This window comes from Oncorhynchus tshawytscha, linkage group LG09 (assembly GCF_018296145.1).
Source record: "Oncorhynchus tshawytscha isolate Ot180627B linkage group LG09, Otsh_v2.0, whole genome shotgun sequence".
NCBI lineage: Eukaryota > Metazoa > Chordata > Actinopteri > Salmoniformes > Salmonidae > Oncorhynchus > Oncorhynchus tshawytscha.
Window position 1 is genome coordinate 53446038 of NC_056437.1, and position 13545 is coordinate 53459582.

Below are 13545 nucleotides of genomic sequence, written 5' to 3' on the forward strand. Positions count from 1 at the left end.
CTATTATTATTTCACCTTACAAGTTTTTGAATAGTGGAATACAGTGAGTAGGCTACACATAGTATTGCCACTCTAAGCCAAAATGTACAATACCTGGAATATGGATGGTTATTTTACTGTCAAAGCCTGTGTTTTTGTGGGGGCAGTACAGTAAAGAGCGGATGCGTGACCTAGTTTTGGAGTATTGACGTAACAAGCTCGCAGAGAAAGAGCGGAGGGACTTGAGCAGACAGCGTCCCAATAGTTTATGTTTCCGTTATACTTTCTGTATTGAATACATTGACAATCGCTTGTTTAAATTCAAAGATTTGAGTCTGTTCATATTAGGATGGCTGAGCCGTGTGCTAGATATCAGCAGGTGAGTAAAAAAGTGTATCGTGTTTGTTTCAGCTAGCAAGCATTTAGCTAACTGTGGTTTGTTTACTAAGAAACACGGGTAATGGGTTGGATCTAGGCCTCATTGTTTTGTGAAGGCACCATGTTTACAAGTTAATGTCAACACGTCATGATGCTTTATAGCTATATTAAAATGCTAGTCATTTTTGTTGGTTAGCAATACATTTGATTTAACATGGTCAATATTTGTAGGTGATGTTTTGACTTGCTAACTACTGTACACACTCGCTCCTCCAACCCTGTCCTTGGAAAGCTACCCTCCTGTAAGTTTTCGCTCCAACTCCAGTTGTAACTAACCTGGTTCATTTTGTCAACCAGTTCATTACTAGAAGCAGGTGTGCTAGATTATGGTTGGAGAGCCCTGCACTAGCTAGCTACTCAATAGGCGATTAACCTCAACTCCACGTTTTACGATGAAGTTGAGCAGCGACTAGTGTGTGCTGACAGGACTGGAGCGCAGACATCTCATAACAATACGTTTTTATAAAAAACGACTCATTTCGGCACGTAAAAAGAACCCAATATTACACATGACGTTCTGTGTAATTGCTGGCTAGTGTTTAATCTTTAAGTGCATAAATCCGTAGTTCGTTTATGAGAAAAACGTAATTATATTTGACCTCGGAGCTCAAATCCGCCGACACTAGTCGCCGCTCAACTCAATCATAAATCGTGGTGTTGAGTTTTAGTCAGCTAGTGTAACAGATGTCCCACGAAGACAAGACTGGTCTCGGCACCATTCTAACTATGTAATCGTATTTCGTAAGTCTCTTGTGTTGTGTTTTTAAAGAAATAACTACTCAGCCAGCGACCACAGTTAATTGGTGTTTATTCTGACAATGGCTGTAGATTCGTGAATTCATGCGTGCATGAAAATATCAGACTGGGTATTTTGTAATCAAACATAACAATGACAAAAATAGTATACAATACATGTAAGTATCTGACGATTGACACAAGGAAGCACATTCGATGTACAGGACAACATTACATTAAGTGTACAAAACATGAAACACCTTCCTAATATTGAGTTGCACCCCTTTTTCCCCTGAGAACCGCTTCAATTCGTTGGGGCATGGACTCTACAAGGTTTCATAAGCTTTCCACAGGGATGCTGGCCCACGTTGACTCCAATGCTTCCCACAGTTGTCAAGTTTGCTGGATGTCCTTTGGGTGGTGGACCAGTCTAAATAAACACAGGAAACTTGAGCGTGATAAACCCAGTAGCATTTCAGTTCTTGACACACTCAAACCGGTGCACCTGGCACCTACTGCCATAACCCATTCAAAGGCATTTAAATATTTTGTCTTACCGATTCACCCTCTGAATGGCACATAGACAATCCATGTCTCAATTGTCTCAAGACTTAAAAATCCTTCTTTAAACTGCCTTCTACCCGTCACCTAAACTGATTGAAGTGGATTTAACAAGTAAATCAATAAGGGATCATAGCTTTCACATGGATTTACATGGTCAGTCTGTCATGGAAAGAGCAAGTGTACCTTATGTTTTGTACACTCAGTCTATGTTGATGGCTGGTGTCAACTTTGTATTGATTAATGTGACGACTGCTGCACATCAAATGATTAATGGTTTACAATTACGTGATTCAATTAATTAACCTGGAGCACCATGCAAAAGTTTTGGCTTTATTGAGTTTCTATTTCCCAAATTAACTCAAAGAATATCGAATTTTACAACAGTCGCTAATTAATTAAGTTCCTCGACAGTCTCATTCTGAACGGCATAATCCGGGAATCTACACAAACCCGAGTTCCACTAAATAAGTCCGTACCACACCAATTGAGTTGATTATTTATTTACTAACAAGCTAAAATGATAATGTAAGATACACACAGTCTAGGCTATTGATTATAACTTAGACCTGAAACAGGTCCCTAGCGGGCCAACACAATATGACACGTTACACAAAATGGGGATTTCATAAGCGGGAGAAAGAGAGCGAGAGAAAAGCACACTTGTGTACATTTGTCAACTATGCTGATTTTAACCCTAACCTTGCCTCGAACTGCCGCTCTTATGGGTCAGAATAAATGATGTAATTACATGTTGAAGGTCTCCGATGGGGTGTCTCATCGTGGACCGGGTTCCCGACTTCTCTGATGACCTCACATCTTCGGTTACCGGGTGTAGCTCTGTTTGTCCTCACGATGTCAGTGTCCTTTGTCTTAGTGGTCTTTTCCTCGCCCTTGCTCTGAAAAGGGTTCTTCGGAGGACAGCTAATCAGCAGTGTAGATGGTTCCAGCATCGGAATGAAAGCAGTGTAGACACACGATTCCTTGGAGAGTGGTAACTGGGTGGTCCTGCTTGAATTCACCCTCTTAGACACGTAGCATAGATTGTAAAAAGGTTCCCTTGTCTTCTTCAACCTCATGTTGAATTTTGGGTTTACACTAATTCAAACCTTGGCTGCAGCCCGTGGTCACTTACATGGAACCCAAACGCGTGTGCCATCGTCCATACATTTATTTTGTCCCCCCCACACCAAACGCGATCACGACACGCAGGTTAAAATATCAAAACTAACTCTGAACCAATTACATTAATTTGGGGACAGGTCGAAAAGCATTAAACATGTATGGCTAGCTTGCTGTTGCTAGCTAATTTGTCCTGGGATGTAAACATTGAGTTGTTATTTTACATGAAATGCACAAGGTCGTCAACTCCGAAAATGAATCCACACAAACGGTCAACCGAATCTAGTCATCCTCCTTCCAGGCCTTTTCTTCTCTGGACTTTATATTGCGATTGGCAACTTTCATAAATTAGGTGCATTACTGCCACCGACCTCGTTCGTCTTACAGTCACCCACGTGAGTATAACCAATGAGGAAATGGCACGTGGGTACCTGCTTCTATAAACCAATGAGGAGATGGGAGAGGCAGGACTTGCAGCGCGATCTGCATCACAAAAAGAACTGACTTCTATTTTAGCCCTTGGCAACGCAGACACTCGTTGGCGCACACAATAATTTAAAAATATAGATTTCTAAATTTATTTTGCAACGCTCGCACACTCGACGCAAGCAGTGTAGTCAGGGTATTAGTCTGCTATGTTAATTCTTAACTCTCATGTTTTATACCCTTGGGTCAGAAATGGGCATTTCCGCCTCTAGGCAAGTTCTCTGGGCGTAACTAGTTACGAGGCAAGGTCTGGATTTTACTCAGATCCAATTTAGACAACAAACTTCACATTTCGTCTTTACAAAAACATTCTCTTTGATCTGGACATTTTCCACACAACGTACAGTATGCAAACATCAAGTACATAGTGTGAACTCTTCAAGTTACAACGTTTTCATTATAACGTCGTCATTTAACTTTTAATAACGATGAGACAAGATAGTAGCTACTAAAACAATTGGATACCACGAAATTGGGGAGAAAAAGTGGTAAAATCCACAATAAATAAATGGTCCTCACAATGGGCCTCAGGACCTCGTCACAGTATTTCTGTGCATTCAAATTGCGGTTGATAACATGCAATTGTGTTGGTTGTCCATACTTTTTTGTGTGTATATATGTATGTGGACACGCCTTCAAATTATTGGATTCGGCTATTTCAGCCACACCCGTTACTGACAATCAAGCATACATCCATGAAATCTCCATAGACAAACATTGGCAATAGAGTTGGCCTTACTGAAGAGCTGTGACTTTCAATGTGTCACCATCATAGGATGCCACCTTTCCAACAAGTCAGTTTGTAAAATTTCTTCCCTGCTAGATCTGCCCGGTCAACAGTAAATGCTGTTTTTGTTAAGTGGAAATGTCTAGGAGCAACAACAGCTCACCCGCAAAGTGGGAGGCCACACAAGCTCACAGAATGGGACCACTGAAGCATAGAGCGTAAAAATTGTCTGACCTTGGTTGCAACACTCACTACCGAGTTCCAAACTGCCTCTGGACGCAACATCCGCACAATAATTGTTCGTCTGGAGCTTCATGAAATGGCTTTCCATGGCCAAGCCGCCGCACACAAGCCTAAGATCACAATGCCAAGCGTCGGTTGGCTGGAGTGGTGTAAAGCTCGCCGTCATTGGACTCTAGAACATTGGAAATGCACTCTGTGGAGTGATGAATCACGCTTCACCATCTAGCAGTCTGACAGACAAATCTGGGTTTGGCGGATGCCAGGGGAACACTACCTGCTCCAATTCATAGTGCCAACTGTAAAATTTGGTCTGGGGCTGTTTTTCATGGTTCGGGCTAGGCCCCTCAGTTCCAGTGTAGGGCAATCTTAACGCTACAGCATACGTTGTGGCAACAGTTTGGGGCAGGCCGTTTCCTGTTTCAGCATGACAATGCCCCCATGCACAAAGCGAGGTCCATACAGAAATGTTTTGTCTCGATCGGTGTGGAAGAACCCCATCAAACACCTTTGGTATAAATTGGAACTCCGACTGCGAGCCAGGCCTAATCGCCCAACATCAGTCCCCAACCTCACTAATGCTCTTGTGGCTGAATGGAAGCTAGTCCCCACAGCAATGTTCCAACATCTAGTGGAAAGCCTTCCCAGAAGAGTGGAGGCTGTTAAAGCAGCAAAGCGGGGACTGACTCCATATTAACGTCCATGATTTTGGAATGAGTTGTTCGACGAACAAATGTCCACATACTTTTGGCCATGTAGTGTGCATTCCTTATGTTTCCAAAACCGTACCGCAAGTGATGGGTGTTAATGTTTTAGGGCGAGTACCAGGGCGCTTAATAAAAAGATGCCTTCATCAATAAGCGGTAAAGGTAGTTGGCGTCTGTGAATGGACTAACCAGGTAACTAGGTGAAGTCTATTGAGGGCTAGTGCAATATCCTCCACGAATTTGATCCCTTTATCTACCATTACAGCTAGGTTTAGTGTAAGTCGGAAACTGATGACTGCCCTTATCAACAATATTAGCTCATTATCACAAGTGACATTCTTTGGTGCGATTTCTACCATTTTATACAGTGTAGCTGACAGCTGGCCCCATCTATGGACTGTACTTCTCTGCCTAAACTCACCAATATTCTGGAGCCTAATCCTCTTGGAAGTTAGTAATGAGTTAACATGACAACTGATGGGCCTGCATACTGATACAAAATATCAGTATGGGGGATGGGGGGGGGGTTGAAGAGGACAACAATCTCTGTTATACAACCAAAATGGAGAACAGTGGGTGTCTGCTTGCCATTTTGTTACATGAGTAGCTAGGTCATGTGAGGTCTGATCAAAGAGTAATGCTGAACCAGAGATGGAAGAGGAAGTAAAACATCCCACTTGCTCATTTTTTCTGGTTCAATGAAAGTCAATGAACTAAGCAGACCAGACCTAGCTGCTATTGCATTGGTGCTATGGGAGAACTACCCCGTTAACAAGCAGACCAGAACTTGAACATTTCTTCAATGATAAACAGCCTGAGTAAGACATTGTTATTTATCCACTATCTTTGGCTGAATCCTAGCGTGACCCTGGTAAGAGGGAAAATGCCATCTCAACGTCGACCTTGTGCAGCGGGCGACTGTCCTATCTCATCTGACCACCGAACATTGGCCTTCATTTTCAGTTAATTTCCTGACGATTCTACATGCTGAATCGCCATCGTTCATTGACACCCAGCAGGTGATATATTGCGCACGTCCGGTGTTCGTTAGGATGTGTCTTGTCCATAAGTCTGCTATAATATGGAGTCGCCTGACCCTGTAGCTTAACTAGCTTGTTTTCCTTAGGCTACATCTCAATAGTGCTTGGACTAATTTCTTCTCTACGTCATGTTGACATTGTCACGGTCATCTAGGCATAACCAGTGTATTGACTCCTCCCCCATGCAGCTGCCCAATGAAGAGGAGCCAGAGGAGGCTCTCCAGGTGGCAGCCGATGCCCCACCCCCTTACAGCAGCACTGCAGAAGAAAATGCAGGTAAAAGCACACTACACACACACATCACAGTGCAGCACTATGGTTTGGCCTGGGAATCATTGTCCTTACCTTTACTCCAAGAGACATTGGACATTACACAGTCCAGAACTAGACTATGACCATCAAGTGTCTTTGTTAGGACACAGAGGAGATTTCCCCTTCTAGCGTTAGGTTTACCTATGCTGTTACAGCAATTAGCCCACCATAAGGGGATAGATATCACTGAAGTGTAACACAGCAGCTTATGCTCTGCAATTTCACTTATTTATCTCTCTTAGCTTATTTTGACTACAAAGAAAATGGGGGTTTCCCCAATCCACCATCATACAACGTGGCCACAACGCTCCCTTCCTATGACGAGGCGGAGAGAACCAAGGCTGAAGCCCATGTTCCCTTGGTAGCTGGAAGGGTGAGTGTCCCACCGTTACAAACTCCACGTAATCCTCCCATGTGGTTTTGCCAGACTATTTTATATATATATATATATATTTATGTTTTAAAGGTGTGGCTGATCTCCCAACCAACCTCACTTCTGTTTTGTGTACTGTTTACATTTAGAGCTGGAGGTAGGCTAGTTTCTGAATATAACGTCATGAACCCCATTGCATCTAATTGCATATAATATCAAAGCTAACCTGTTTAACTATGGTTGTGTGTGTAGATATACTGTACTCAGTATAGTGTATTGAAATGGTGAGTCATACATTGTCGGCAGACACCCTAATAATCACTGTCAGATATTGAGACTGCTCATCTATGCCCTCTAGTGGAAAATGTTTTGCCATACCTTGTCATCCCATTTAAATGACTGGTCTGTGTTTCTTTGCCACACACTGCTTGCCTTGCGTACAGCACAGGGAACAACTGGGGACTTTTGATGATGTACTAACTTGCTGTGCACTGGAGGTACAGTAATGGGGTGGAAGTGTGTGGAATGGAATAGTACCTTTAGGCAAAGATGTCGCAGTCATTTGCAGAGACCTGTCTGTCGACCTGTAGCGTATTAGTGGCGCATTTCCTGATAGCACATCAAATGTTATTCTTTCAACTAAATTGAAGCAGCTTTCCAGCTAAATGCCTTCTCCATCCACGACATTAGAGAAATGTAAAGCGAAGGGTCAATGAAGAGAAGGAGTTGTGCTTTGTAGCGGGAGTGTTTCCTTTCTTGGTTGATATAGCCTTTTTTAATGGGATTTCCATCATAAAATGACTGATCTCTACCGTATGTTTATCTCTATCTCTGCAGGATGAAGACTTTGTAGCCAGGGACGACTTTGAGGATGCAGACCAGCTGCGGATAGGGAACGATGGCATTTTCATGTTGACCTTTTTTAGTAAGTCACATCTTGAAGTAAGATCTTCTCCTTGGTTGGGACGGGGGTTGGTACACTACACAACAGCGAAATGAAGAACAGTCATGTAATGTATTTATTTCCCGATACAGGTATTTGATGGATCTATGATGTGATCGTAGAATGTTATATTGTGAGGAGAAAGCCCATCCTTGTAGACCATATACACAGCCTCTTTCCCTCTCTTCCTCCACTTTAGTGGCATTCCTTTTCAACTGGATCGGCTTCTTCCTGTCCTTCTGTCTGACCACGTCGGCAGCAGGCCGCTACGGGGCCATCTCTGGCTTCGGCCTGTCACTCATCAAGTGGATCCTCATTGTCCGGGTAAGATTTCCCTACCAACCCTCCCTGAGATGTAAAGGTGGTAGACAAAGGTTTCCCTGGTATTTATATACAACAAATAAATACTTTATTAGAATGATGTAATGAGATTTTAGTCAGAGTAGATTGTGGTTCCTTAACATAAGAAGCATCTAGTGGCAGGGATCTGATGGCAAAGCATCAGATCATGATCATGGTTTCCCTCTTCCAGAGCCCAAGATCAATCACATTCATGGTTACTATGACCAGTCCACTTATCTTTTATGTTTGTGTGATTATTATTTATGTATTTTTCTCCCCAGTTCTCCACCTATTTCCCTGGGTACTTTGATGGGCAGTACTGGCTGTGGTGGGTGTTCCTGATATTGGGTAAGTACAACCAGTTCTGTCTTTCTCATTTGTAGTACTAGACAAGTAAATACAGAAACATTGTAGCATTGGTGTAAAGGTATCTATTCAATGGATAGTGTGCATAAATCCAATACATTATGACAATGACCCTTATAGAAGAGTTAAAGCTGCCATATGTAACTTTTTGGGAGACTCCAGCAAATTCGCATAGAAATGTGTGTTATAGAGGTGTCATTCTCATTGAAAGCAAGTCAAAGAAGCGGCATATGTGTTCTATGTGCACTTTCTATGCTTCTCGTTCTTAAGTTTTGTTTTTGCGTCTTTTACTTTTCAGTTTTGTACACCAGCTTCTAAGAGCTACAAATACAATATGTTTGGTTCTTGAGAATATATTTCAGTGGTTTAGACAGTACAATGGTTCTCTACATTGGCTGTGGTGGGTTTGTCACAAACTGAAATTAGGCGAACTATTCGAACCGGGAAATGGCAGCGCGGTTTCGGCATAGTGTGTGTTTTAAAGGTGCACTATCTTGTTTGTGCTGCTGGGAGTTGGTAAGTGCTAACCCAAAAAACATGATTGAAAAAGAACTACTGTTAAATCCTGCTAAAATAACAGTGACCCTTATTGCCCCAATCTACTGTATTCTCTGTCCTCCAGGATTCTTGCTCTTCCTCAGAGGATTCATCAACTACGCCAAGATCCGTAAAATGGCAGACTCCTTTTCTAGTCTCCCGCGAACCAGAGTCCTTTTCATCTACTAAAAGGGGAAATCTGAACTCTTCTTTAGAAAAGTTTGCTATCTGGCCTCAACTCCATCACGAAAAACAGAGAGGAAACACCTCTTGTTTTGCTGCCGATAAATTGGACAACATAATTTCTATGTTTCTTGATGTAAACTAGTGGATGCTGACAATTCTGTAACTATTCAATCATTAGTGGTTTATTTCAAGTGCTGTTTGGAATCAAGTCTGTGACGTATAAATAATGCTTAGACTAACCTGTATCCCCCGCACATTGACTCGGCACCGGTACCCCCTGTATATATCCTCAGTATAGTTATTTTATTGTTTTATTTTTGTATTATTATTTTTTTACTTTAGTTTATTTAGTAAATATTTTCTTAACTGCATTGTTAAGGGCTTGTAAGTAAGCATTTCACGGTACGGTCGACACCTGTTGTATTTGGCGCATGTGACAAATAAAATTGATTTATATCATTTCTATTATCTGTTTAACAATGGCATGTACTGTTCCTGTTAAACAATAGGGGGCAGTCTTTGTCTTTTTCTCTGTCCTCTTTCAAAGTGTTTGATATGGAGACAGCTCGGCTCTATGCTGACCCTGTGGAACTACCCATAGAGTTATGTCTGTGAATAGGAGCATTGAGTGAAATCTATTGATGTATATGATAATGAAATTAAAGTTAGTCTTTTCAAGATGTAGCCTTCAATGTGGAGAAAACAGAATGATTTTGCATTCAAGCTTAATTTTTACTCTGGAAATCCTAGTAAATACAGTGGTGGAGGAATGCACTGGAACCTTGTAGCTAGGGGTTTGTGAGTACATTTCAGACATTTCAAGGAGAATCCCAGGCAAATTGGCTAAGATAACCGTTCATTTACACTGAACAAAAATATCTAAAAGCATCATACATTTTTTTTGTGAGTTACAGTTAAGTAAATCAGTCAATTGAAATATATTCGTTAGACCCTAATCTATGGAATTCACATGACTCGGAATACAGATATGCATCTGTTGGTCACAGATACAGTACCAGTCAAAAGTTTGGACACCTACTCATTCAAGGGTTTTTCTTTATTTTGACTATTTTCTACATTTGTAGAATAATAGTGAAGACATCAAAACTATGAAATTAAACATGGAATCATGTAAAACAGAGAAGTGCCAAAGATTTGTTTTCGCAAACATCCTTTCTGAATGTAAACGTAATCCTCGAAGTAATCATGTCGTGTTTCAAAAGTATCTAATCTGATTACAATATTTTTTCAGGTAATGTAACTGATTAAAGTTTTTTTTTTTTTTGTAATCCCTTACACGTAATTGACTACATGTAATCTGTTACTCCCCAACCCTGTGCAATAAGCAGCAAAATAACTATAATGGTGAAACATGGAGAAATGGTTTGATTAAGTGGGATGAAATCTTCCTAGAAGTGACACAGGTTAATGGTTAATGGAGGGACATGTCAAAATGCAGAATTTTTATGATTCATGTAATTCTCCATGTGGTCTATATTAAAGAAACTTAAAAGGCTTTTAAAATTATATGTTGGTGCACAATTTCTACTTAAAATATCAAAGGGACGTTAAAGGCACCCATTTCGTGGAATGACGCTGCTATTGATAGTCAACCCACATTGGGCTCCTGAGTGGCGCGTTGGTCTAAGGCATTGCATCTCAGTGCAAGAGGTGTTGAATTCTACATTGTAGAATAATAGTGAAGACATCAAATCTATGAAATAACATATGGAATCATGTAACAACCAAAAAGGTGTTAAACAAATCCAAATATATTTGAGATTCTTCAAAAATCCACCCTTTGCCTTGACAGCTTTGCACACACTTGGCATTCTCCCAACCAGCTTCATGAGGTAGTCACCAGGAATGCATTTCAATTAACAGTTGTGCCTTGTTAAACGTTAATTTGTGGAATTTCTTAATGCGTTTGAGCCAATCAGTTGTGTTGTGACAAGGTAGGGGTAGTATACAGAAGATAGCCCTATTTGGTAAACGACCAAGTCTATATTATGGCAAGAACAGCTCAAATAAGCAAAGAGAAACTACAGTCCATCATTACTTTAATGACATGAAGGTCAGTCAATCTGGAAAATGTCAAGAACTTTGAAAGTTTCTTCAAGTGCAGTCGCAAAACCATCAAGCGCTGTGATGAAACTGGCTCATGCAGCGCAACACATCTCCTTCTCATAGAGTTGATCAGGCTGTTGATTGTGGCCTGTGGAATGTTGTCCCACTCCTCTTCAATGGCTGTGAAAAGTTGCTGAATATTGGCGGGAACTGAAACACACTGTCGTACACGTCGATCCAGAGCATCCCAAACATGCTCTATGGGTGACATCTGGTGAGTATGCAGGCCATGGAAGAACTGGGACATTTTCAGCTTCCAGGAATTGATTACAGATCCTTGTGACATGAGGCAGTGTATTATCATGCTGAAAAATGAGGTGATGAGGGTGGATGAATGGCACAACAATGGGCCTCAGGATCGCATCACGGTATCTCTGCATTCAAATTGCCATCGATAAAATGCAATTGTGTTCATTGTCTGTAGCTTATGCCCGCCCATACCCTAACCCCACCATGGGGCACTCCGTTCACAACGTTGAGCAAACCGCTTGCCCACACGATGCTGTACACACTGTCTGCCATCTGCCCAGTACAGTTGAAACCAGGATTCATCCGTGAAGAGCACGCTTCTCCATCCAGGGTGCCAGTGGCCATCGAAGGTGAGCATTTGCCCACTGAAGTCGGTTACGACGAATAACTGCAGTCAGGTCAAGATCCTGATGAGGACGACGAGCACGCAGATGAGCTTCCCTGAGACGGTTTCTGACAGTTCGTGCAGAAATGTTTCGGTTGTGCAAACCCACAGTTCCATCAGCTGTCCGGGTGGCTGGTCTCAGATGATCCTGCAGTCGAAGAAGCCGGATGTGGAGGTCCTGGGCTAGCGTGATTAAACGTGGTCTGCGGTTGTGAGACCAGTTGAACGTACTGCCAAATTCTCTAAAACGATATTGGAGGCGGCTTCTGGTAGAAAAATCAACATTATGTTCTCTGGCAACAGCTCTGGTGGACATTCCTGTAGTCAGCATGCCAATTGCACACTCCCTCAACTTTAGACATTTGTGGCATTGTGTTGTGTGACAAAACTGCACATTTTAGAGTGGCCTTTTATTGTCCCCAGCACAAGGTGCAACTGTATAACGATCATGCTGTTTAATCAGCTTCTTGATATGCCACACCTGTTAAGTGGATGGATTGTCTTGGCAAAGGAGAAATGCTCACTAACAGTGATGTAATCAATTTTTCGAGAGAAATAGGTTTCTGTGCGTATGGAAAATTTCTGGACAGGATCTAGTTTTAGAAATCTTAACCCAATTGATCTCTTATTATTATTATTATTTGGTATCATGGCATTTGTTTGTGTTTGTGCATGCTGCCACCTACTGTGTGTGGTCGATCATGTTACATTTTGATACAAAAATAAAAAGGAAGCGAGAAAGGAAAGAATTGCACCGCCAACTAACCGTACACCTATATACCACTATTTCATCAAAAGTGAACCTTCTTCACCTAAGCAATTTTCTGCAGCTGCCACCACAACATCTATTTTCTGTGATTTACCATCCATTTCTATAGTACAGTTGATAACCGTGGCATTGAAAGCTAAGAAGCCAACCTTACTGAAGCACAAAATTGTATCACTCTGTGTTAGCCTAGGCCTAATACTCACCCCATCATCCTCTACTCTCTTTACTGCCTCAGCACACGACACCTTCTGTTCTACTCTGACCCTGGCAATCTCAGCCTGTATCCTTCTGACTCTGGCAACCTCAACCTGTCTATCTCACACCGGGCACTTCTGATCCCCAGCAACATGGGCACCTTCACAATTGACACCATTTTTTCCCACCGATGCTACACATTCCTTTGTCCCATGCCCTCCTGCACACTTCTCACATCTCGGAATCTCCCTCCTACACACTGCTGCAATATGACCATAAGCTTGGCATCTAAAACACCTTAGTGGGTTTGGCACAAAAGCTCTCACGGGATAACTGACATATCCTGACATTACTTTGTCAGGTAAATACTCTGCTTCAAAACAAAAAAATTACAGTGGGTTCTCAGTTTCACCATCACAGACACAGGAAATCTTCAATTTCAGTTGTTCCACAGCACTTAACGCCACCTTAGTAATCACTCCTTCAAACGTTCCTTGCTCCTGAAAGCAAAGCAAGTCACAGGTTTTGTCCCAATGCACGTGTCGCAAAGTGCCCGCTCTCTCTGTGCGGAAGAAACACCGAAAATCATCACAAGACCACTTCGAACTACCTTCACCGGTTTAACAGTACCCAACTTATTTTCTACCCACCCTGAGCCTACATATGGGCCAGACAAAAAGCAGGGATCCACTTTCTCCAAAAATACCACTCCCACTGGGCCTAATT

The 13545-nt window shown here is 41.9% G+C and overlaps 1 protein-coding gene across 1 annotated transcript; it reads left to right on the top strand.

Annotated features, from left to right (window-relative positions):
• The first annotated feature begins 183 nt into the window (after positions 1 to 183).
• LOC112258124 (NEDD4 family-interacting protein 1-like) lies at positions 184 to 9778 on the top strand. The gene is made up of 7 exons (XM_024432257.2): positions 184 to 358; positions 6224 to 6311; positions 6590 to 6720; positions 7558 to 7645; positions 7863 to 7987; positions 8287 to 8353; positions 8994 to 9778. Exons 1-7 carry the CDS (start codon positions 329 to 331, stop codon positions 9095 to 9097), a joined length of 633 nt encoding a protein of 210 aa, XP_024288025.1. The 5' UTR covers positions 184 to 328; the 3' UTR covers positions 9098 to 9778.
• The last annotated feature ends 3767 nt before the right edge of the window (positions 9779 to 13545 follow it).